We start from the raw sequence: 26,291 nt of genomic DNA, 5'->3' as shown, positions 1-26,291 counted from the left end.
TTAAACATGTATCATCCTGCAGTTTAAAATTCATACGCTGCAAGTGCAGGATTAAATTAGGAATATAAACAAATTTTCAAGGACAAAAGGCACCAGAGAAGAGATTGAAATGTGAATGAATATAAATATTTTTAAGACCCACATGGAGTTTTGATAATTAAGTAACTCTAATATAGCTGATGGGAATTACAATTTTCTGAAGGATTAGGTAAGAAATACATAAATTACTAGAATTTGTAATTCAAGTAATCTGATTATTAGAGAATGGATAGAAATAATCTATAAAATGAATAGCTAAAATTACACACAAATTTATTATTCATAAAAGTATTTACATAAGTTGTTTAGCAGTCTAAAAAATAATACTTGGTAAATAAGCCAACTTTTAAACTTTATGTTATTATGATAAAAACCATGGATTCATTTTCACTTTTTTCTCTTTTTAAAAAAATTCATTGTTGTGATATTTTTACTTTTTAATCTTTTTTCATATAGAAAACAATTATTCAATTTTAGGTTTGAAAATGGGTAAGCACCTATGCTCCTGTATACCAGCATCTGAGCAGTTTTTAAAGTCTTATTCTATTCTTAATTTATTCTTATTTTATTACGCATTTGTCTAAAACAAAAATTCAAACACAATAATTTTTATTTTGTTTTGTTTTAATAAATGTTGACATTTATACTGTAAAAAATATAATATAAAATGGGCCACTTCAAAATGGAGTCTGAGCTGCCAGCCCAGAGGAACTGCCTTGCACATCTCACTCAAACTTTGGGAATGTTAAAACTGGACAAAATAACCTTTGAACAGGGCATAAAGAAGCATTGTATTCTGAATAACTGTTTGCAAAGATAACAGGAAAGCAAAAATTATGACTACCAGATTGAAAATTATAGACATTCTTTAAAATTAGCTTCAATATATTAGTTAATCTACACCTATAAAAATTACTTCCTTAGCTTATTGACATCCATAGAAATTCCTTCCTTCTATTCATGTAATTATTCTCCTTCCCTTTTGCATAAATATCCCTCACCTGCCTTTACCACCTCATCTGAATATTATTTGGGTTTCTGCTGAATCAGCATTTCCAGAATAGCTATTCCTTTGAATCTCAAATAAATGCTAGTTGCCTCCCACTTTGGCCTTTTATTTTTAGACTTTTAAAACGAACTCATAGAACATACTGAAAAAATCATGAAGCAAACTCTTTGAGATAAGAAGAGTCCAACTACAGTACACAGTGGCTTTGTAGTAGGCTATTTCATCAGGAATTTTATGTCATAAATTTTACCCATATATGTAAACATTGTACCTCTATTTAGCAATCAATACCAGGAATACCAAAAAACTCTTAAAATGTTTTCAGTTGCTTTACCATAAAGCAGTTCACAACTTGATGTCATCACAAATAGTGTCCACAAATTTAATAACAACATAATATATGACAATTAAATTCTCTGCTTCTATCCAATTTTTAAGTTAAAGAAAATTGAATTGAGCTCAATCTTTCACTTGTTCAGTGTTAAAATGTGAATTGTTTTATAAAGACACCTTTTTTCAGCTTGGCTTCAGCTTGCAGTTTCATGAGCAAAGTGGGGCTGCATTAAGTATTCACCAGTTGTATCCGAATTACTGTCCAAGGTGATTTTGAGATTGACATCGAAGAACATTTCAAGCAAATTTAATTTGGACCTCCGGGTTCTTTCTCCATTCTATCTAGTTCAGACTTTTCTGTTGCAAAAGAGACTGATGATTTTCTTTCGAATGTGCATGATAGTTTTGGAAGACACTGGGTAAAACTGACTATTTCATGCATTTTTATCTTGGAGTTTTTCTCACCAAAGAAACACCAAAATTTTGGATCATATGTAGCTTCACAGCAATAAAACTGATCTTTAATTATCTAAGACCTCAGAATTTGTAGATCTACCACTGCTGTTGGCCTCTACTGGTTCTCCATTTGTGGTCGAAAGCCTGTTCTCCAGTGCTTCACTTTTCAAGTTCATTGCAAGAGGCCGAATGGACAATTACTCTTTTTTCGACATGCATCATGATTTTAGGTTGTTCTGAATTTTTCTCATTAAGGATATTTTTTCTATAAGCATGTGAGTTAAATGTCCCATGTTAAGTATACGAAGAGCAATATTTAAAACACAGAATTTCCAGTTCATGTGTGTTATCTGTCAACTTATTGTAGAACAGTGGAACTCGGCACGTTTAATAAGAAAAACATTTGCTATATAGCACAAGTCTGGCAAGTGGTGAAACTGATTTATGGGAGCCAAAGATTTATGTAATCAAAAGTTAAAACTGCCACCAGTTTATGAAATTAGAAATTAATTTTTCAGAAAAATCTATCTGTGTAGGAATTCTGGAAAGCATACCTTCCAGCATAGTCATGTGGGTTCCTAACTGCAGATCCAGATCCTCTCAAGCTATTTTAAAAAGTAGGGGCAGGGGGCATATTTTTCTGTCAATCATTTTAAAAAGAATGAGTTGGGTCTCTATGGAAAAGTGAGACTGTGCATAGATCTTACAAAACCTTGAAGAAGCAGGTAATTGAGAATTTTCTACTCTAATCTTTGAGCAAATTTGATAGTTTAGGAAGATGGTCATTGTTCAAGCTAACAATGAAGTGTATTTACTAATTCATCTTAAAAAATCCAGGGGCAGGGGTGGAACTTCAAACAGGACTCAAATCAAAGCCTCAAACACTGGTATCAGGGGGTCAGAATCACGTTCATACTTCTCATGGCTTCTTTCTATTGTAGTTTCCTTCTTAGGCGGGTTATTGTCCTGTGGCGGCATTGATGGCCTTTAGAAAAATCTAAGATTTCATTCTAATAACTTATCAATGCAATCTGAAATAGAGAACATTTTCTCTAAAGAGTTTCAATAAAAGTCTTAGGACTAATTTTCATTGATCTGGATTAGGTGGCATGCCTGCCTCTCAGTTAATCCTAGTATTGGGCGTGATAGAATGTTCTGCTTGCCCCTGGGATTAGAGGTGAGGGGAGCACACCTAGACCAGGTGCTATGAAGGTGAAGGAGGATGGGACTCAAAAGCAAATCTGGGATGCTGTTTTCTGAAGGGGCTTGGACGCTGGAAAGGCAAACACATAACAAATTTTTACTACATTTTACTACATGGCACATATTTCCCTAGCTGTGCAGCCACGAACCACTGGAGGATAAACCAATTTGGATCAGATTTGAGAAGCATTGGAAGGTGTGCTCACTCACAGGAGGCTCTCTAGTCTTTTAAGTAACTGGATTATACCAAAGATCCAGTTTGAAGACACACCCGTTTGCCCAGCCCACCTAGACAGACCTGAACCAGACAGTTAGGCTCAAGCAGTAGACTCTAAGAGATGCCAAGTTTCTACTCCTTTTTCTTACAGATTTCCTTTTACTAAATAACCCCTTCTTTCTATTAAATGTTTTGTTAATTCTTAAGCAAATTCTTGCTGCTGGAAAGTCTGTCATTTGGCATAAATTATTGCCTAATATAGTCTGTGAAGGAAGCTAAACTTTTTCTTCTGTATCATAAAAACACTTTTGAATCAAAGTAACAGTTTACTCAGAGGGTAAATAAAAAAAAGGAGGGGACTAAATCATGATGAAAGAAGGAAGAATTGGAACTCTTCATCAAGTGGTAATTTAGGAAGGAAAGTGTAGTCATGAGGATTTCTATTTATAGCTTGACAAAGGAAAAGACCAAACACTCAGACAAACAGGTTTGTCTGAGAGAACTTGAACCCACAGTAACATGGGTTGAAACTGTTAAAATTTAGGTGGAGAAAGGAGAATAATCATAACTTCAGTCCTAAGGTGTTGAATACCTAATATAATCAGAATATTTCAAGTGCTTAATAATTGTAATTGAGATTTGGGTTAAGACACAAGAGTTGTGATAATTTCACGTTATAGTCAGTTCTGTTTTAATGCTTGTTTTAAAAGCATGAATTTATTTCAACGTAAAGGAACTATTTAGCGTAACAGGATTTAGTGTCTGCTGACACATGATTTCATTTGATAGAACCACTATATGAATGCACATTACTGTTGAGCTGAGTGACATAAACTGCACAAAACATATACACATACGCAAATCTCAAACATGTGCCAAATACTTCGATTCACATTTGCGTTACGAGTTATATTCATCTACATCTGCTGTAACAACTTTTTATTCAATTTCTATAATTCTTCCTCTATCATTTGACAATAACTCACAAGCTATGACCTTTCTGACACTTACTTCCACAAGCAAACTTCAGATGTTTTTCAAGGTAAAGTGCCTTGTAAATTTATACATACATATTTATTTATTTATTTATTATTTAAAATGTATAAAATCGTGCTACTTTTTTATTAGGTTTCTTTTTTTCCCCTAATTTACAAAGTTTTTGAACATTACACTCCTTAAACACAGTTTTCCATAAGTCTGGTGGTTTTTATTGCTCAATTTTGCAGCGTGATGATTTTCAAGAAGGCATATTTCATATTATAACAAAACTGACTATTGAGTGCCAATAAGAATTCCAACAGCAGTTTCAAATACTTAATAATTATAAGTAATATTTATTGAAAGAGTACTGTGTTCTAGATATTTTATATACATCTAATTTAACTTAATCCTAAAATGACCCTCTGGGTTAGGTATAATTATTACCCTCATTTTATAATGGAGGCTACTAAGATTTAGAGGGATTAAATAGTTCGTTCTTCATCATGGAACTACTAAACAATTGGGATTCAAAAACCCAGCTCTCTGAGATCACAGATCTTGCTTCAAACAACATTGGCCAAGCATCAGCCATGGTCCAAGTACTAATGGTCCAAGTACTGTGCTGAGCGAAGCAGGCCTTAGAACTGGACAGCCTCAGGGTTAAATCCAGGTTCCACCCCTTACTAGCTGCATATCATTGAACAAATTACTTAAACTTTATAATTTCAGTTTCTTAATCTGAAAAATGGAAAGCAATCATAATAAAATAGTTAATATTAATTGATCACTTACTGTTACCCTCAAAACACTCTAGGAGATAAATATTATCCCCTTTCCACAAATGACAAAATTCGGATTTAGAAAAGTTAAGAAACTTGATGGGTGGAGCTGGGATTTAAGCCTCAGTCAGCTAATTTCCAAAGACTGGTCTCTTTAACTACTGTTCACCACAGCCCCCATTAAACCTGCTCCTGGCTATCTCTGAGGATTGAAACAGATGCTATATGTAAATTACTTAGCCCTGTGCCTAGTCTGCGGCATGAATGTAATGAATGAACTCCATTATTAATCTTATTACCTCTGGAATTTAAACATAAATCATTATAACACAAGGCAGAATGCAAGCACCATTGGTTTTTTGTTCTGTTTTTGTTTTTTTAACAAAGGATGCCCAGGGAGTTCAAAGGAGGGAGAGACGCATTTGTAAATATCATAGTTTTTCAAGGAAAAGACAACATTAGAAAAAAAATAGGATCTTGGCAGACGGATGAAGGAGGGTAACATATGTGAAGGAAACGGCAGAGACCTTAACATCGAAATTGTGGGGTCTGCGTGGGGAACGCTGGGAGGGCAGATGAGAAAGGGAGACCCCTGACCCTCCTGTGGGAGGGCCACACTGCTGGGAGAGGAGTCTTTCCTAAACATGGCCTACAACAGGAAGTCAGCATCGGCTTTTGAGCAGGAAGGCAACATAAGCGGAGGTGAACACAGAAAACAACTCTAAAGATTGTAACCGAGAGCGAACGAGGGCGTGGGCAGGGCAGTGTCTGAGTCATCGGAGGCTGCCAGCTTCCAGGTGAATGTGGTTTCTCCTAACGAGCACATTCCTGGGCAACCCAACCCGAGTTTCTTTTTGGCTTGTGCAGTTTGTAGTCCAACGAGGCCCTCTAAAGGCATCTTGATGACTAGACTCAGAACAATTCAGATGAGGCAGGATCTTAAAATCAACCCAGTCAAAGAAATCAAGGGTGCAGATGTAAAGGCCCATAGGAACCTGGAATAATGAGCATGCGACAGAAGCAGGCTGAGTGTCTAGGGCACACTCCTTCTAACCAAATCTGTATAGGAATATAGGGCCACTGCTCTATATCTTCTAGTCTACAAAAGAAGCTAGAAAAGCTAGATTTTCATAGGAAAACATTTTGATTTCTAGATGTGAGCTTCATTTCAAACACTGGGAAAACCGAAGTAAATAGACCTGCGTGCTGGGTCGGCTTTATATGTTGCTTATTTTCAACATACAATTTCCAAACAGGAAGGAAATGTAGAGACCACCTTTAGAATCTACCTTCTCCACTCAACAGACAAGAATATCATGTCCAAAGGGCACCAGCTGGACAAGATTACAGGTCATTTAGGTGTCCATTGCACAGATTTTTTAAAGTTGCTTGCAATTTTTGCCCTAAACTGGATCATCACCACTGTTTTTCTCTAAGGTTTATGTGGGGCTAAGAGTAAGATTGAGGGTAATATAGTGAAAGGCTGTTGATGAGATTTTACCAAAGTGTGAAAACCACTCATTCCTCATCCCATCACCAAACTGAGCCAGGCATGTCTCAATTAGGGTAATGTCAGTGCCGAGAACCCTTGTCTACATTCTGGGGTCGAGTATTCCCAAGTGACCTTCTTGTCTCCTGAGTCCTCAGGATAAACCAGAGTACATTTATAGTCTAGAGTCTCTCCCCAGACTATACATTCACCTGTCAGCAGGCACCTGAGGCATGTTTTGGCCCCACCTTAAGGATGGTATGCATATTTAATATTCTGCAGATGACAGTAGGGAAATTTTGTGGTTGATCCATGACAAAATTGATTATTTTATATTTTAAAGAAAAGAATTTTTTTCATTTGCATAAAAATCACTTGAGTATATCTCTAAGCTCAAGAAATTAACCACCAGCAATAATATTTTCCATAAAATATTGAGAAGAATCACCCTGTAGAGCTTAGATGAGAGACTTCGGCATCAGAGTTACCTGGTTCAGGTCTAGGCTCTGCGCTTCAAGTCCATGTCACCTTGAAACAGTGAATTGCTTTCCCTAAGCCTCAATTACACACAGACATGGATTAATTAATATGATGCTAATAATGCTTTTCAAACATTGTAAGTGACCATAAATGGCAGCTATATTACATAATTGCTTCATCTTGATTTGTGAAAAGACTTAATATTGACTCAATATTTTTTGTGCAATTTAAAGATTTAGAGGTGCCATTCTTCCCAGAAAGATGTGAGGCCTACTTAACATCCTCTTAAAGATCAAAAGCACTGTGAGTTTGATACCTGCTTGACTGTGGTCTTCACCTAATTTCAATCTAAATGATTTATGCTCCAATAATATCTGAGACATAAAAATTACAAAGAAAAGACCTGACACATATGGATAAGGTCTGACTAAACAATTCAATTCTCCTTGTTACCATGTAATCACATTCCTAATCTTTATGAGATGTCTCTTTGGAAGCTGTGGGTGTTGTCCACAATCTGGAACATCTGTCATGTTTAGCGTTGGCAGAGGAGTAAAATATAACGAAGGGACACATTTATTCACATGGATATTCTCAAGGGGCCTAGCCTTTGTCTTCTTAGGAAATTAACTGCTTAGGCTCTTGGACTCTGAGCTATACTTTCATTGAATAATTAACAGAATTTGGAGCTAAATTTTGAAGATATGCTTCTGAATGTGCTACTGAATAGGGTTGCACCAGAGATTTGGATAGAAATGTGGACTCACCTAGATTAGCATTGTCAGACTCTGACAAATTAAATTTTAATACTTCTATGTCACTTTGTCAGATGCTAGTATCCTGATGTCATGTAGTCATGATATAAGCCAGAAAGAGTGATACTTTGCAACTGGGAGTTTCTGATAACCCTTCCTATAGTGTGAGTTGTAGGTTATCAATATTTATAGTGTATTACATTTTGTAATGCAGTTAAATGGCTTACTCCTGGCCTCCTGCAGAAAGGAATTATCCTTATGTTCAACATCTAAAACTTAAATCACTGGTGTTTGTTTTGTGATTTTAAGACTTTTTTTTTTCCATTACATAGAATGAATAAAATCTTTATGTCACCAAAATGGACATTTTAAAATTAAAGGATTAGATCTGTATTGTGCCAGGAAGCACTAAAAGATGAACTATGTTATAATTTCATCTACTTCATTATAAAAACATAATTATACAAAAAAACTAATTTGGGGTAAGAAAATACAATAACAAGCAACTATAATTCCCTTTTTATAAATTTACTGGCTTGAGTATGACTAAAATTATAGTGTTTGCTCTCACTCCCATCATGCTTCAAAATGCTAACTAACGAAGACTCATGAATGTTCTCAAAGAATTGAAGGACAGACACAGGAAGGAGACAAAACAGGAACCGAAAGTCATTAATGAACCTCTTGGCCAGTTTGACTTAGTAAAAAATGCCAGAAACATGTTCTTATTTCTTTCTTAAATTATCTACCCCACCTAATGATCCATAGGTTGATAGCTGAAAATGTAGTTCTGATGCAAGGGCTTCACTGGTAGGCTTTTTTCAGGGTCCTAATGCACATAGGAAAAAAATAAAAGATGAAAAAATTTACAGAGCATCTTATATTTATGCATTTCTCTACTTAAGTCCTGATTACCTACATTAATATTGCCAGGTGGGACTCTAGCACTATAGGAATGCCAGAGATTCCTTCCTGCAAATTTAACACAAGGAGTTACGGGAACGCAAGATTATTGTGTATGGCAGACTATGTAATAACAGATAGCTTCTCATGAACCATTCTCTAAATTTCTGTACAGACTTAACTGTGTGCATTTTATACTGTTAATGCATAGTTTTCCACAGGTGAATCCAGACTCCAGCATTAATTACTCTTTGCTTTCATCAGGAAGCAGTCCTTAATTAAGCTTTATTGTTTCTTCCTGGACTCTCCCCAGCTTTTTAACACCTTTTTGAAATCCTCAGGAAGAGCATAGCTTTCTAGGTGTGGTTACTGGAGTCACTGGGAGGAACCTTCACCTCCCCACTCCTTGGTATGATGTAAACCTTTACATACTTTGGACATGCAGAAACTGCTGGCATGCAGTTTATCTGCCTTAAGTTCCTCTGAAGGCAAACAAAGCAAGTGAAATACCTTCTACTCAAAAGAAAGCAGAATGTAAAGTTTTGTTTAGGAGTGAATGCAAACTCATAACTTAATAAAATCGAAAGCCTTGTTATTAGGCTACCATTGTGAGACTATTCACATTTGAGCCTCTTTTCACCTATCTCATCATCAAAATTGGTTTGTTTATCAACATCACAATGAGGGGGGAAAGCCCAGAGTTTTAGACTGAATCTAAAAGAAAAATCGTAGCTATTATTTTTAAATCTTATGTTTACTTCCTTTAAAAACAAAATTTTTAAATTATCATTTTACAAAACGAATGCTAAAATATAAACCTAAGATGATATCCAGTGGTGTGTTTTGGGTTTAGAGGTGGGGTTGAGAATAATCCCACTTGCAGCACAGATATGGAAATTTTTCTTCTCTCACTGTCAAATTTTAGAGCGAGAAGGGCCTTGTAGAAAATGAAACTGAAGCTCAAAGAAATTAAGGGTCCTGCCCAAGATTATTCTAACTACATGGAAGAAATATGATTAAAGAGGAAGGACCTTACTTCCCAAATAGTTATTTCTACCACCGTTTCATTTTCTTTCTCTATGTGCGAATCTGCTATCAAGTATTCAGAAATGGTAAAGAAGGTTTCCACGTGCTGTCGGCCGATGAAAAAATTCCTGTGTCCGATTCCTCAGTTTCTCTTTTAGGACCAAGTGTAGAATTTCATTTATTAGCAGAATTCTAGAATTTCAGTTCAAATGGGTAATTCCACTAATAATAGGAGGAAGTGATGGACATAAGCATTAGGAGACCAATGTCCAACTCGTTTTATAATCCATTCAGAAACAGAAATATTTTGCCTACTCAGGGCTTGATCTCCAGATACCTTTGAGCCAGAAACTCTGTAGTTTATTCCATATTTCACACATAAAGTTTCCGTAGTGTTGTCACAAGCTGTGTATGATGTATGTCTGCCTCGGACATTCCATTTTCTTATCTCTAGCTTAGACTCCAGGCACATGTTTGGTTCACTGAAGGTTCCATAACACTGATCTCTTCCTAATAGTTGACATCACATCCTCTGAGACACCATAAAAGTAGCATTTTTGAGATTAGCTCCACAGAGCAGAGGTCTGAAAAACTGGTAGCAAGCAAGTGAAGACCCCAAATGTGGCATTGCTCTGGCTTGTGCAAGGTTGACCATTATTCTCATGAAAATTCACATCTGACATGGTCAGAAGCACAATACTCAGTCTCTCTGCAGTGAGAACAATAACCACACAACAACAGCAACACACCCAAAGTAGTCCTATGAACTTGACTTCTGTCACTGTAAGCTTGATTCATGGGGCTCCCATGGCATCCCAAAAATGGCAAAGTCTAAAGATCACTGTTGAAGTTTATCCTCTCATTTTATCATGATCTCAACTTCCGTTATTTTCGAGTCTAGCCAGCGTGGGAAGTTTCGTTTCTTTTGAAGATTTCAATTTTGGGCCCGCTGATTTTTACAAATGCCTCATGAAAATTTCTTACAAAGGCATCACAGTGGTCTTCCTCCGGAACAGAAATTGTAAGGCAATTTCAATTTTAGACACCTAAAACAGAGCATTGATTTCCATATGAATGTGACTGCTGTTTGTGTAGCTTATTGGGGGTTCTATAAACGTTCTGGTGAAGCAGTTGCTATCAATGCCCCACCAGATATGCTTTACCCACTGGTAAAGCAGGTCCATCTCCCAGCATCTGTGGGTGTTAACAGGCTTACAACAGTGTCCCATCCAGAGAATTGCCCTTGTCCAACAGCACACTGCACCTGAAGATTCCTGGGAGATTTCTGTCCCCGCCCTCCATTCCTGCCAAGACCATCCTGCCACCCATGCTTGATGATGCGGGATACTAAAGCCAAAATCTCTCACCTTCTTGAGATAGGTCTGTAATGCCATTTAAGTTTGAGATCTGCCTGTGGATCTAGATTTCAGCTAATGCCACATCTGTGTGTATCTTCTTCTGCCCTAGTTTTCCTTACTTCTTTATAGGTTTCACTTTGGGTGTCCCTCAATCAATCACTTGCACAAGAATCCTCATTTTAGGTTCTGCTTCTAGGGAACCTGACCTCAGGTAGCTGTCTTATTAACATTAAAAGGTCTACTTGTTTTTTTGTTTTTGTTTTTTTCTTTTTCTTGGTCAATTGATGAGACAGATTTTATATTAATTGATTCACAATTGGTATAACAGATTTTATTCTCAGATGCAATTATTCGGCAACTAAAATTTTTCTTATTTTGTATAGTCAGTCTTGGTCATTTTTAAAATGACAATTTGGTTGACAGAATACAGCAAGGAAATGCATTTATACTTTTTTATTTATCTCACATTATTTCTTGATTTTCCCTAGTTACGCGGACTTAAGGAAAAAATTACCAGTATGGATAAGCCAGAAATAAGAATTAATATATAAATAATTTATGCTTAATGGATCAAGCTCATCTTCTTAGGCTTTTAGCCTGATTATACCCTTAATTAGTGTCTGGGAGGTAAATGGCCTATGTCACAAATTTGCATTCATTTAATACTCATTTCTTGATTTCTTCATTCAACAATTATTTAATGAGTGTCTTTTGTGTGCCAGGCAAAGTATTCATCACTAAAAATATAATTGTAAATAAGACACACTTCATATCTACCCTTGTGGGATGTACTGTCTTCCTCATTTATAACTTCGATGTAGGTAGACAAAATGGGGATGGAGGGAAATTGTAAATTAGAGCTATCTTATTGCGACTGCAGGTAAATTTTTACCGCTTGCCTGGGTTTATGAGAAAAGGCATTAAAACAAATATATAGGAACTTGCCAGATTTACAATCATATATTCGCTAAAATACTATACATGTCAGTGCCTGGTACATTATAGGAGCTCAATAAATATTTTTCAAATGAACGAGTGCCCAGTGACTTCATATTTTGTTTTATTTCATACCTCTTTCTAATGTAGCAGTAAAAAATAGCAAGAAAACCACTTAATAATAATCCAACGCCAATCCCAATTGCAATGTATTTGTCATAAGAATCCAAAGCATATGAAGTTAAGGTCAAATGCTCACACCTTTCTCCTGTATAACCAGTAAAACACCTTTACAAAAAGAAAAGAATACATAATTTTAAAATTCATGGTGATAGAAATACAAAGAAATGACCAATTTCAAAGAATAAAAAAATTTCAATGGAAAGTAAGTAATTTAAAGAGGCAAATACCAAATAAAATTCAATTTGTTACAAGTATTAAAGAAGCTATATATTTTGCAATAATCGTTTCATTAAGGTCCTATATCAATCCAACTTTTCTCATTGGTAGAAGGGAAAAGTAGTACTTACGCTTGCATGCATTGATCTAGAAAATTATTAACCCAGTCTTTCATAGGAGGATGCTGAACAAATCAATTATCATAAAAATAGTATCTTAGTTGTTCTAGAACTTTATATTCCTGAAGCGTTTTTGCCATAGTCTGTTTCATTTCACCCTATAATCGACCCCATGAAAACTCGGAATCATCTTTGCCAGTAGTTAAAATGCTGATATAGATGCAATAGGTTTGAGGTGGAGCTAAAGCTTCTGTATTTTTAACGAGCTCCCAGGTTACACAGATGCTGTTAATCTGGGAACCATATTTTTGAGTAATGAGGATTAGGTAGCTTAGAAAGAGACTCTGTAGATATTCAAATACAAAGAGGATTGGTGAGTCACATTCAGGTCATGTGCTCTTTTTGCTCCATAAAACAGAAATGTGTGGAAATGTACTATGTGAGGCACCAGAGGCATAAATTCACCTTCTCCTGCCTCAGTTCTTTGCAATTACCTGCATAGGGCTTTCTTCAATTCATGATGGAAGGCACAGACACCGTTGATACAGTAACTGTTGTGGTCTTCCAGGCAAGGATGTGACAATTTTAAGGCTATAGGGCCTTTTGTGTAGTCAGCTAAGAAAAGGAGAAACAGTATTAACAGATGGGGATCACATTTTTATAGTATATTAGTAACATATGTAAAGACACCTTTAATTGTAAGAATATTCTGTGGCTGCTCCGTCCATTGAACTATTGATTGATTCCCTTGGCAGGTTATATTCACAAAGGTTGGGTTAGTATAATCTAGATATATCGTTAATTCAATAGGGGATGGAGGTAAATCGATCCATTCTTTAGAAGCTATGTAATAGGGTATAGATACGAGTTTGCCAAAAGGTGGCAGCAGTGATTCCATTTCTAGCAGACTATCTTAAGCAAGGCTTCTCAAATGTATGCCTGAAAGCGAGTAAGTATAAAAAACCTCACAATTTTTTCATTTTCCTTTTTTATACCTAAGAAGTCAGCACTTAGGAAGATTTGGATGTATAATTGTTAGGTAATGAACTTGATTCGTCTTCTCTTCTCCCAGAGGAGAGTGAGACAAGGATTCCCTGCTTCCTCTTATATGGACTACCATGAGTAGCTAGTTAAAAAGGGTACATTTTTCATAACTGTTTCAGAAGAGAAATCGTTATTACCTATTCACGAAACCAGAAACAGCTTATGGTTCGGGATTAACATAGTTAAGACAGTACCTTCAAATATTAATTAGAAATTTTACTCCATTAAGAGACATAAAATAGTGGGGAAAGCCTTGGAGTTAGAATTTAAAAGCCTGGGTTTTGATTTCTAGCTCTAATCTACACAAGTGACTACACTTGGCAGAACTTTTGTGGTCAAGTGTCCAGAGCTTCCTTATGGGAAACTTCCCAAAGGGAAATTATGTTGTGACAAAATACATATATTTCAAGATGTTTACTCCTCATTCCCTATATAAAAAGGTAAATACTTATATCATTATTGGAGTTTATACAGTGAGAATGGCATGGGGAAAACTGTTTAACTGAGCCCTTTTTGGTGTATTTTAATTGCTGATTCTTAAATTTTATCAACAGAATTAGTGGCATTTTATTTTGTCATTGTTATCATGTTATACCATATTTGCCTTGCTAAGTAGATTAAGAGATTCCTGTTTATTTGTTTAGATCAAAAAAAGCATATTTAATATTGAAAATATAAATATTGAAAATATTAAATCTTTAGATACTAAGATACAAACAAGATCTTGTGTTGTACAACTTCATTTTGGTTGAGAATATACAATATTATCTTAAAATTCACATTAATCTTATTGAATATGATGTAGAGAATCTAATTTCTCATTTTAATAATTAATTCTAAAACAGTGAGACTTTCACATTATAAACTGTGCTAAGTTCTTCCTTAACCTTGGTTAAGTTCAATTAACCAAGCCTGAACCAGGATCTGCTAGAAAATGTGAGGACCTAAAAAAGGCATTTCTAAAGCAAGGATATTCTAGAGAGATTCATCTTTCCTATAAGGAGAAGACTATTAGTTATAACTCCATAAAAAACTTCCTAAGATGCTGGATTCAGATTTTTAAGTTAAATAAAAAGCAAGGCAAACTAAAGTTCTCCATCAAGAAAGCAAAGGAAAAATATAGAGATGATATATTTCATCACTTTTTTCCCCATCATTATTACCTGTACTTTGGAGAATTTTACTTGCAGCTCCGTATTAAGGAAGAAAATAGGTGGTGCTGGGCAGACTGTTATGAACTCAGTCACCGAGAGAAGCCACAGCTTAACTTTCTGCGATATTATCTTTTAATGAAGATATGACTTTCCCTCTTTGCTCAAACGCTTGGAAGACATGAAGATGTAAAGATGTAGACGAAGTTATTCTAAAACCCATACTGATTTTATTTTGCAAATTGATAGATATTTAAAAACTCAAATGGGCAATTTTTTAAATTTAAAACGGTGAAATGAAGAATCCTTAAATATTACTGCTTTTTATATTCAGAAACAAAATATCTGACTTAATCTTCTTTTATTCACCTGGCTCTGAAAAGCAAGATATGGTTTTTCCTCCGTTCTATGTCAGGTCACCTATTTCCACATCAGGGGGAAGGAAGTGCGTGATCTGCATAAGGATCATAATCACCCAGTACATATCTCTTGGCCGGTAACAGCTTTCCAAGTTCACCTCTAAGAGTTCAAATAGGTTTGAAAAAAATGCTTATGTTTAACAGCAGCCAAAAGCTATTCTAATAATAATAATAAAATAAGAAAGAAGACCCATTATCACCATCAATAATAAAAATTAAATAGAAGTGGTTAGAATTATAAACTATGCTAAAACAACAACAAAACCCTCCACAACAAACAAGAAAAAACGATATTTCCAAAGATAAGGGGATGTGAATTAATGTTTCATCTTGTAGCCATAACTTCTTTGGCTGCAAAGCTCATAGTCACAGAACAAAATATAATGCCAAAATAGTGACAAACTGCCTCTGAACACCTGCAGGTTATCAAGAACAAAGGAGGAATCAAGCAGAAATTGTGGCATGTTCCACATTCAGGACAGTAAGCGAAGACAACTTTAATTTCTTTCATTTTCTTTACTTCCTTCCTTTATAAAGGAATTCTTTGCTGATACATTTACCTGTCACTTTCGTTTAACAGCATCATGCTAAAAGAGTTGATTATTTAATAATAAAATATGTATTTAAAATTTTTCAATGTTGCTTTTATCACAATCAAAATTTCTCCCTAAAGTTAAAAAGAAGTCACTTGAAATACAAAAGAAGAAAATACCTTCTGTTTTGTTAATTGTCCAGTTACTTTGCTGGGTTGTTACTGTGGGTGTTGCATTCATGGCCATCTCTTCAGTCAATGCTGTCATTGCTATACGAAGTGGGGAAAGGCATCTTTAGCTGGTGAGACTCCTTTTATGTACAAGCAACAGATTGAAAATTATTCTATTGTTTCCCACTTGTGCTCTATTTTTAACTCATTTATATTTGAGATCCATAACATGACTAGGGCAATTTCTTCAGTTTCTCATCCATACCAAATCCATTGACTACATTATAATGATAATGAAAATAGAAACATTAATATTTAAGAGAAAGTGAATCTATTCATATACTGATTCAATCACAAGATATTATTTTATAGTAGTTAAAATGTATTAACTACTCTTCAGTTTTATAAAGCAAACATTTTAAAGATCTCAAAAAAAGAGGTGTCAAAATATTAGGAGAGGAACATAAATTACATAAATTAATTTGCAGATTCTGTGCTCTAATATTTGTCATGAAGAACAGCTGTTAAAAGCCAACTTCTCACTAGTTCAGAGAAAACAAACCCTATTCACATTTTACATTGACATAAAATTAACAAAAGAAAAAGAAATTACCTACCGTTGAATAAGAGATAGACTGATACTGGAACTCCGAAAGCCATCTCCTGCACTTGTTAACAGTATCTTGCTCTTATCCTCCTAGACTGACGGGTGGAAGGTTTCTATGGAGCTCTCTGAGTCTTTCTTGCATTTATATTTCATGAAGCGTCATCTGGCAGTTCTTACCAATCAAAAAAATATGTGCTTCTGGCAGCAGCATAAAGCCTTGAGGCGCTCACACACTCGATTAGGATACCTGTGTTATCTCCCAATGTGATCAAGTTTTCTTTTGAAACATTGATTTTTTTTTTTGTAACCTGTGGGCATAATCCCCAAAGTAAAAAGTACTTAAAACAACAAAAGTATCTGAATTAAGGAAAGGCCCCATTAGTGTAAACAGAACAGCTCAAACTCCAAAGTTGCTGGCAAACTATATCAGATTCTAACAAAGGCAGTTTTGATATTTGCAAACTAGGAAACAGCATAATCTGTTAATAAAAGAAATATCCCTGAACCTGCAGTCAGTTACAGTGCCTTTCAGTGCAGACTGAGTTTCATTGCAAATGAAGATATTTTGTAATTTATTGGCAGGGGAGAACTTACATTTGTGTAAAAACAAGTTTAATATTCCACTTTAGTTTTTGCTATCTAGTTTTATTATTACAAGTTCTGTAAAATAAAAAAATGTTACTTTTAATAGTGTCACATTGACCATGATGTCATTCTGCCATTTAATATTTTTCTGAGTAAATGGAATGGGCTACCAAGTTCTGGGAACTACAGTGATTAGATTTGTGCTCTAATGAGTTGGCTAGAGAGGACCAGTAAAGAACCAAAATAATGATGATGATGATAATAATAATAATAATAACAATAATAAAAGTTTCCATTAAGATAAAATTAAAATAGTTAGGTTTGGTAATCTAATGAATAAAAAGCTTTAAATTTAACACCACATTCGAATTTTTCTGTTAATTTAGTTGTGATTATTAAAGTGTCATTTTAAAGGCCAAAACATGTAATTATTGCTATTACATATTGTGACTATAAGGAGCTTCCCATAAATTTTCGCTTGCCCCAAATTATTATGAATACTTTATAGATATGTTTTACGGAGGTGTTGTGCCTTTCTCTCAGGAATTTCAATTGCACATATTTTCTGTACCTAGAAAAGCTGTTTAAGTCAAGATTGGTTATCATTTGCATCATGTCTACCCAGCAAATTCAATTACCAGAAAGGATTCCTATTACTATTCAAATATGAATTTGGCTTAAGAAATCACACAAGAATGAGCTTGTCGAACTCATTATAACTTGGGCAATCACCACACACGTCATCATTTTAAAGTTAAAAGAATATATAGTACTTGGCTCACTTTAAATGCCCACATTGTGTATTTCTACTTCTGTGGATTTTTAAAACCCATTTATTAAGATAATTTCTGGATAATATTTTTCCCAGGCAAATAATATTTGAATTATAAGTCAAATAATCATTTTCTGCATCATTGGTGAGAATTTAAAATGAATCACTTACAAAGGATTAAATAAGCCATCACAACCAGTTGCAGTTTCTAGAGGAAAAAGCTAGGACTAACATTAAATATCTTTATTTCTAAGACTGAGGCATGAAAGTACGACTACCACCTTTGCGAAAACTATTAACTGGCATTTCCACAGTGCTATGCATCTTACAAAGTTTTCACGTGCCTCTCAATTCTCTCTTCAGTAATCCTGGCCCTGACAAATCCAGTGCCTATCATATAGTATACACTCAGTGAATCTGTCTTGTGTCAATAAAGAAATAAACAATAGGCCTTATTTTTATTCTCATATGACACATGGAGGCTCAAAAGACTTAAGTGCTTTGCCAAAGGACCTGCCCCAAAGTCTGAACTTGAATTCGTGTTCATTTTCCAATTCATAGGCCCTTTCCATTTCCCCAGCTGTGTCCTCCGGTAGAAGTCGGTATATGCTTTTAGAGGAATTCTCTTATTTATCTCTTAAAATCAAGCTTTAAATAAATTGCCTTTACCATAAGAATATAAATATTAAATGAACTGTGTGGCTTTCACACACATTTGTTCTGAGAGAAATGGACCGCTGCCACTCCAGAGGTTTCCCTACTCTGGTGAGTTGGGCCACATCGTATAGAAACTCACCTACCGTTTCAGGTTAAACTTTATACCGCAAAATTGCTCTTAAGTCATCTCACATGCTTCTTTTCCTCTGGAACTCATGCTGATGGATCCAACTTACACTCTCTATAGGAGAGTCTCCCGCCTTCGCTTCGTCAATCCTCTCATCAGAAAGTCCTTTCCCCAGTCCCGAAGAATGAGGGAGATGGGTGTTGTAAGGTGGCCTCAGTGACGTCTTTATTCATTCTTGATACATGTTAGAGCAGGTTGGAGTAACACAGGAGAAAGGAGAAAGCTAAGAGCTGAGGCACTCCACTATTATTTTTCCTTGCTACAACTTTTTATGTCTTTTTAATTAATTCATCTTTTTCCTCTAGTTATAAACATCTCTTCAAGTATCTTACTCCCCTTCCCTTCTCTTCTCCTTTTTTTCTTTCCATTTCCTTTCCTTTTTATTCTCTCTTCTTTTCTCCTTTCCTTTCTTTTTCTTTCTTTCTTGTTTTTTCACTAACTCAACCAAAATTTGTTGCTGGACATTGGCAGAAAATGGTCATAAGTGCATTGCTTATCTCTCTCTAAACTTATTCTGTAATTCTCATGAATTTAGTTGTCATTCATTAGTTTATTTATCAATAAAATATTGAATGCCTACAATATCCCTGGCTCTGGCTGAGTGTTATGCTATTTGCAAATCATGTGTGGATTCTGACCTCAAGGAACTAAAGGGAACTAAGGAAAATACATACATAACTGCAGTACAGAGTAGGGACTGATAACTGCCACGAATATGTACATAAATGACTGAGAATCCAGGGGTGGGACTTAAACTTTCATGACAGTTTTCATGGACAGGTTTCATTTGAAGCGAATACGAAATTACAAGAAGAATTTAAGAGAAAGGATTCTTGGTGGGGGAGGGGTACTAAGGGCAGGTAGAATGGTGTAGTACAAAGAGAGTGGGTTCTGGCTCACGCCATTCCCACAGACTTATTTTGAATTCCAATTTACTATCCATTGGGTCTTGGCTGAGGCTTTTTAATAACCTTAAGAATAAATTTTCTCATGTACCAAATGGGCATTGTCAATAACAAAAAAGAAATGAAAGCATTTAACGTATGATAGGCTCTCAGTTAAGGATAACTAATTTTTGAACAACTGTAGAGACACAAGGTATGTATAATGGTCAATAGGGTTGGGAACTTAGTGCTTAATACTTGCTGGCGAGCCCTGAATTTTCACCGCTAACTGTGATTTCTCATTCCCCTCCTAGACTGATAGTACATCAAGACTTCTATTTATATATTATATCATCACCTCAAACTCAACATGTCTTAAAACTGAAGATATTATCTCTTCTCCAAAATCATCTCTCCTTTACAACTTTCTCATGTTAATCAATGATAACATCTTCCGGGCTCTACTTACAATTCTAACTTAGTCAATACAGTTTATATTTTAATTTATTTAGGCTTTCTCTAATCTATTCCAGCTATATTTCTACCACTCTCCAACACACTTTTCATTTTAGTATGACTGTAAGCCTTGCTTTGATATATATACTAAGCTCATTCTTGCTTCCATATCTTTGTATTATTGTTCAATCTTCATTAATTCTGTAGGATCCTTTTTATAGATACTTGCAGGAGAAAGAAATTTACTCTCTAAAGCTCCTGCACAAAATCAATGTAAGTCTACCTTTTATGGACTCCAAATATCCATAAATAAAGTCATGGTACCAACAAGCCAACTTTATTTCCTTTATGTGTTGACAAAGGCTTCCTCTTTGAGGAAACTTTAGTCAGGGTCCTCAGAGTCCTCTTCTTGACTAGGCCTCTACTTGGCCCGCTCAGCCCAATTTTAGAAAAGAATCCTACTAAGTCCGTTTATGGAATCCCCATCCCCATATCTGATCAAATCCATGCTTGATATCTAAGTCATTGGCCCACCTTTAGCAAGAATCATGGTAAGCTAGTTTAGCAAGAATCCCCCTACCCTTGATATCTAATCAAGTTCTTAGTAATTTCCCATCCACTGATCCCCTCACTCTGCTTGTTGGCTATAAATCCACAGCTGTCTTTGCTGTATTTGAAGTTGAGTTCATTCTCCTCTATTACAGTCATCTTAAAAACTGTATTTCTTACCCTTTTTAACAAATGTCAGAATAATTTTTCTTTTACAGTGTTTTAATTTCTGGAAAGGCTCATTCCTGAATGTTAGCTTAGCCAAAGGGGCAAAAACTTTTCAAAAATAATTCCTCCTGGACTTTGGGGAAGGGGATTGGGCTTAAAATTACAGACTTTGCTTTTTCTTTGTATTTTGGGTCATTTTTGTTGTTGTTGTTGTATTTATTTTGTTGTTGTTGTTGTTGGTCATTTTTTTGCAGGCCTTAAAAATCAAAGAGGAATTTTCTGAAATATTTTTATGGGAACTTTAAATTTAAACTTCTGCTAGGATTATCAGACAAAGATTAGTCTCAACTGTTTGTAGAATGGGCGATAGAACATTTTCTTTCATATTTGAAAAACCTGTATATTTCCCAGCATGCTGTAAAGAAATAGATAACAAATGCATGAACAAAAAACTTACAGATATCTTAAAGAAGAACACAGGTATTCTTATTCAAATTGCTTTTATTATACAGTTGAAATACTATTAATTCTAAATATCTAGTCTATTATCACATAAATGATCAAGTGTACACACTGTTACAGACATGCATTGGTAAGAATCATTATTAGTACACAAATATACTGGGATTTGGATAGGAAAACAGTACAGTTATGTGGCTACAGCAGTTCCCAAATAGCCTTCAACTGAGAGAGTCAAATATATTTCCTAATTAAAATTGTGTTAGAAACATGACATCTACTTTGAGAACCAAATGCAATAACAGAAGAGGAAAGAATTGTGGGCAAGACGCCGATTTTTAGTCGTATCCTAAGGTTCAGCATTGGCACATGGTAGGTGTGCTTTCTCATTAGACTTCTGAATTTGTGAAAAAACAAAAACAAAAACACAACAGTTGTTCTTTAATGAAGGCCTCACTCATATTACGTCATATTTTTCTGACATTTGTGGGAAAAGATCACCTTAGTTTTGTTTTATGTATTTGTTTGCTTTTGGATTGTCCATTATTCCTCAAAAAAGGTATCATTCACATATTTTTCTAGAAGGACAAATAAATTATATATAAACCTAACACATTCTTATTATATTTTTACTATGGCAAGTAGTCATTCACAATTTGAGATAATTATTACCTTTTCAAGTAGCACTGAGTTTTGTTTTGTTTTTTTTTCTTCCTTGTATACTTTTCTTTCCTTGAATAGAATATCATTTCTTATTAGGATGCCTCAGGATGCATTTGGGAGATGTATGAGATCAAGATATTGTTTCTTATAGTTTATCCTTCTTTTGGCAAGTTAGCGCTTTTTCAAAATATGATATAGAACATAAAAGATATAAAACTTGAGCATGATTATGGCAAAATCTAAATTACATTTTACATGAGTGCCATTTGGCTGACAAAACACTTGTTGAAACGATATGGCATATGATATTTATTTGTGTCAAAAATATTTATTATGAGCCTTTTATTGTTTTAACATTATGGACAAATATTATGCACAAAATAAACAATTGTTACCAAAGTTTTCATTAAAATTGTTTTGTTTTCCTCTAAAACTCAAAATCTATTAGCAGGAAATGCATAAAGTTGTGTGAATCATCTTATCCAAAATGATTCCATATATGAAAAAATAAATACAATGTAGAAATAAATAGCTTTGTAGTAAAATATAAAGGTTTTGTTTTTCCTTTGTTACATAAATAGGTAGCATGACTTTTGCCTGCTTATTCTTTCATGCGATCTAGTAAATGCTTTTTTTAGCTGCCAGAAGGGTGTTCTTCAGAAGCATCGCCACTGTCATGGGTCCCACACCTCCTGGAACTGGAGTGATAAAGCCAGCCTTCTTCTTAACAGCTAATGGAGGAAACAGAAAGTATTTATTTTAAAATTTTCTAAGAATTTCATATTTTTAAATATATTGAACTATTAAAAGATAAACTGAGGCATATTTAAAATTTTAAGAGTTTATTTGTGCATTACAAAAAATTTTAAGAGTTTATTTGTCGATTACAATTGGTAGCACCAAACTGAAAGTGGTTAGGAAAGCTCCACTGACAAGAACTGGGGAGAGACTTTTATAGAGAAAAGCGGGGAGCAAAGTCAGGAAATTATTGATTGGCTATAGCCTAATGCCTCGTTGACTGTTTGTGATTGTCTTTAGGTTATGATTTCATAACTTTGGGGCATGTATAGGCTTAGATTTTGGTTTGCTTCTGTAGGCTGCCTAAGTATTAGAGCTACCTCAGGGTAAAGGCCTCCGTGATTAATTAATTTAACAGAATATAGTGGATTTTTCTGCATCACACATACAACTCCGACAACCTCAAATCATTTTTGGAATGTAACACACACGTACACAACTTACATTAATACTTCTGTATTTGGCTTGACTACCTATAATTCTAGTTAACTACTTCTAAAATACTTGATATTGATCACAAAGAAGAGAACAGGATATAGACAGTTCAGCACATACCATTCGTTAAATCGGAATATTCCTGTTATAACAAGAGTCATATATATGCAGATAATACATTCCAGTGCAAGTCTAATAAAAATGATTAAACGTATTTGAATTACTGATCATACACACATAGTCCTGTTCTAGAGTATGAAGATGTCTCATTCAGTGAATATACTCAAAGAAAATGGCAGGAAACTTTCAGCTAGTTTTATTTAAGAATGTTTTAATTCTTGAATTTATGCTTCATTGTGTAAGTAAAAAAAAATATCCAGCTTTCCCAGATAACTCTTTTACAAAATTAGCATAGACAGTATTTCTTTAATGCATAATCTAATATTAATCACATATTATTTAAATGTATTGCCTTTTACAAGTTTGCTCATATATCTCTACATGAATCAAAACCAAAGATATTTTCTAGATCTTAAGTATTATTTTTGTACAATTTATATCACCTTCTTGAAATATGGTTTATAAAATTTACATTTACCTTATTTGACGTGTGGTACCTAGCACATTGCAATAAATTTTTTAAAAGCATAGGAAAAGCAAAGGAATAATATTTTTTTACTTGAAAAAAGTCCAAATAAGCTAAAGACATCACACACAGACAAAAATCTTCCAGCTAGTGTATATCATAAATCTCCTCAAGGTATCTAACATAGAAAAAATAAGAATACTGTGATTTGGAATGTAATAATTTACTTTTCCAAAAAGCATCGCTCTACATGATGGGTGCCCTTGCCATACTTCCAATCCAATGTACTCTCTGCTGTAAAAACCATAAGCTAGATCAAGAGCCATTTCATAAATAGCTATGCATTATCAGTCTTTTCTTCCTTTTGCTCTAGCTGTTCCTTCCGCCTGAAATAGTCTTCTACCTTATCTGAATAAGAAACTCTTTATCTGTCTTTAAAAGCCAATAAAATGTCACTTGTCTACAACTTTTTCAAAAACTCACCCCACAAACATTAAATTAATCTGTTTCCAGGAACCGTATACCTACCTCCATTATGGAACTTAAACTGTGCTGTTGTTCCCTTAACTAGACACCGGTACCTAGAAGGCAGAACCAAATCTTTATGGTGGTGGCAGTTGTCATTTTCAATCTTAGAACTTCTCCATGTGCATGTTAGGCACTCATTACATTTTGATAAACTAAATAGCCCTTGAAATTTAAAATCTAAAATCAACTTGCAGGAATTTGTCAGTGCTTTTGACTGGATATAAGCAATAGCAAAACAATTTAGTTCAAGCTAATTTCCTGGAAAACTCAAGCTACTCATTTTCCTTGAGGGTGACAAACAGCATTTTTCACTTTTCAATAAACTGACTCAATGGCATGAGCAATGCTTTCCAGGGACTTGAAGAAGCAATGCCTTAAAAAATTTCAGCTAGTCTCTAGAAGAAATGTACTATACTACTACTACTATTTACATTGATAGTACATAAAATCATATATTTGCAAAACACTAACTTTGAAACATTAATAGATAAAAATAAAAGACTACTGAATAATGATAAATTAATAATCAAGTACAAACTAAATCTTCAATGAAAAATCAAATGTTTTATAGTATAATCAAAAGGTGGATAAAATTGATTAAAATTGATTAGATCCAGTCTATTGTGGGTATTTAATCATTTTTATATAATTTAGTTTTCAACTTTGAAAAGTGAAGTGGCCTGAAATTATGTGTATATTGAAAAAATAGTAATAACCATAGCTACTATCAATTGAGTTCCTACTACTTGCCAAGAACTTTATATACATTCTTTTAATAATTAATATTTTGTTTCATTTTAATAGATGGAGAAAGTGTGATTCACTGAAGTCACTGACTTACCACTCTCTTATATGGTAGAAACATTATTCACAGCCAGGTTTGAAATATTCTATGATTGTATAATTCTATCCATCCCAATGCTGTATTACCATGACCTGAACAAGTAGAAAAGTCCCAAGAAAGGCTTGTTTACTAAAAATAAACTGCTTTCTCAAAGGGTTAGGAAGATATTCTGAAAAAAAGAAACAAGAGGAAAAGTTCTAATATAGTAAATTTCCTGCATTTTTACTACGAGTGCTTATAGCTCATCTTTGGATTACCTCCAGCGCTTCAATTAACATGGCTGGTTTAGCAGTCTGAGTTGCTTTTTTCCTGGGCATCAGATCAAATAAACCACTAGTCTGCTCAGGTATCATGACCCTCCTTTACCAAATTATGTTCTTCACAACATGCTTACTATTGTAATTGTTTGCTCAAAAAAGTGAGTTTGGGGGTGGAGGAAAAGGGAATGGAAATGTGCTATTGCATGAAATAATACCTGCCTGAAATTCGTAGGTTGGTGTTTGCATTTCTGCACACTTTACTGGTGGAAACTAACACACATTTATCCTGTCCTATCTATCACTTCATAGAATTAGACTATGTGATGGGTACTGGGTCTTCACTTGACCTGACCTAGGGCTTCTCTGAAATTCATAAGCATTTAGTAGCATCAACACAGCCCTGTAGGTTACTCACTAGGCACAAGTTTATATCACTGTGAACACCCCTGCTTATTTGAATACTGGTTTCAAATATTTTTTTATCTTTGAAATGTGAAAATGAAGTTTATACACAATCATAAAAGGCAGACTGTGATGAATTTGATTTAAAATAATAAAAAAAAACAACATGTAAGGTCTCCATTCCTTTTTATTTGACTTTAATGCGTATCTATGCTGAGAAAGAAAGAAAAAATGATCTGCTCCTGGCTATTGTTAGTGTATTCTTTGTCTATTTACATAAGGACCAGGATATGGAAGTAAGTGATTTCTCAAGAAAGGTGGGAGATTATCATTAGCAAATGCTGGTGGGTACAGCTGCCAGTGCTTAAAAGAAATTCTCTAGTCTAATGACTTTGCATAATCATTTCAGATCTGTCCTAAGTGATACGTTTATGAAGTACCAGAGGTGGCTTATGAGCTAAAATTAGTCATGTAAGAAAGTTAAATTCAATACATGTTTGATACTCTAAAAAGCATCTTCCCCAATTACGTCTGTAAGAGAATAAGTTAGCAAGCATTACATCACCAGAATAACCGCTCGTTGGCTGGTCTTTCCTTGAGAGAAGACAAGGGTTTTTGCACCTGCTTGTAGAAGGTGATGCTTTTAAAAATT

The 26,291-nt window shown here is 34.6% G+C and overlaps 2 protein-coding genes across 10 annotated transcripts in view; both read right to left on the bottom strand.

Moving 5' to 3' along the window:
• Positions 1-1,511: 1,511 nt before the first annotated feature.
• On the bottom strand, positions 1,512-21,021 carry EPGN (epithelial mitogen). 5 transcript variants are annotated; one of them, XR_005649157.1, is made up of 5 exons: positions 16,417-21,021; positions 15,809-15,898; positions 12,977-13,097; positions 9,463-12,252; positions 1,512-8,570 (listed from the first exon to the last, which is right to left on the bottom strand). XR_005649157.1 is itself a non-coding variant. In XM_039845456.1 (5 exons), exons 1-5 carry the CDS (start codon positions 16,457-16,459, stop codon positions 10,662-10,664), a joined length of 462 nt encoding a protein of 153 aa, XP_039701390.1. In that variant the 5' UTR covers positions 16,460-21,021; the 3' UTR covers positions 1,512-10,661. The 5 variants fall into 5 exon arrangements, 2 of the variants coding, with proteins under 2 accessions (XP_039701390.1, XP_039701389.1); XR_005649158.1 differs by having other exon boundaries at positions 9,681-12,252; XR_005649159.1 differs by having other exon boundaries at positions 1,512-10,202; positions 10,420-12,252.
• Positions 21,022-21,147: 126 nt separating this feature from the next.
• Positions 21,148-26,291, bottom strand: part of MTHFD2L (methylenetetrahydrofolate dehydrogenase (NADP+ dependent) 2 like) — a 115,882-nt gene continuing 110,738 nt past the window's right edge. For all 5 annotated transcript variants that reach the window (XM_039845451.1, XM_039845452.1, XM_039845454.1 and 2 more), the window contains one exon: positions 21,148-22,517. In XM_039845451.1, coding sequence (XP_039701385.1) covers positions 22,405-22,517 — 113 coding nt within the window. In that variant the 3' untranslated portion in view covers positions 21,148-22,404. The remainder of the gene's footprint in view (positions 22,518-26,291) is intronic.

The sequence above is a fragment of the Pteropus medius genome, unplaced genomic scaffold (assembly GCF_902729225.1).
Source record: "Pteropus medius unplaced genomic scaffold, Ma_sr-lr_union100, whole genome shotgun sequence".
In the NCBI taxonomy this organism is placed as follows: Eukaryota; Metazoa; Chordata; class Mammalia; order Chiroptera; family Pteropodidae; genus Pteropus; species Pteropus medius.
Note: the sequence above shows the minus strand (reverse complement) of the source record. Positions and strands in the feature narration are given on the sequence as shown.

What these genes read in the sequence shown, in the direction of transcription:
- EPGN (XM_039845455.1), bottom strand. Translation starts at nt 16,459, where the DNA reads ATGGCTTTCGGAGTTCCAGTATCAGTCTATCTCTTATTCAACG. An exon ending in GACAATTAACAAAACAGAAG is followed by an intron (nt 13,098 to 15,808) that starts GTATTTTCTTCT and finishes TCCTTTTCTTAG; the next exon opens with CTGACTACACAAAAGGCCCT. An exon ending in TTGAAGAAAGCCCTATGCAG is followed by an intron (nt 12,253 to 12,976) that starts GTAATTGCAAAG and finishes CTTTTTGTAAAG; the next exon opens with GTGTTTTACTGGTTATACAG.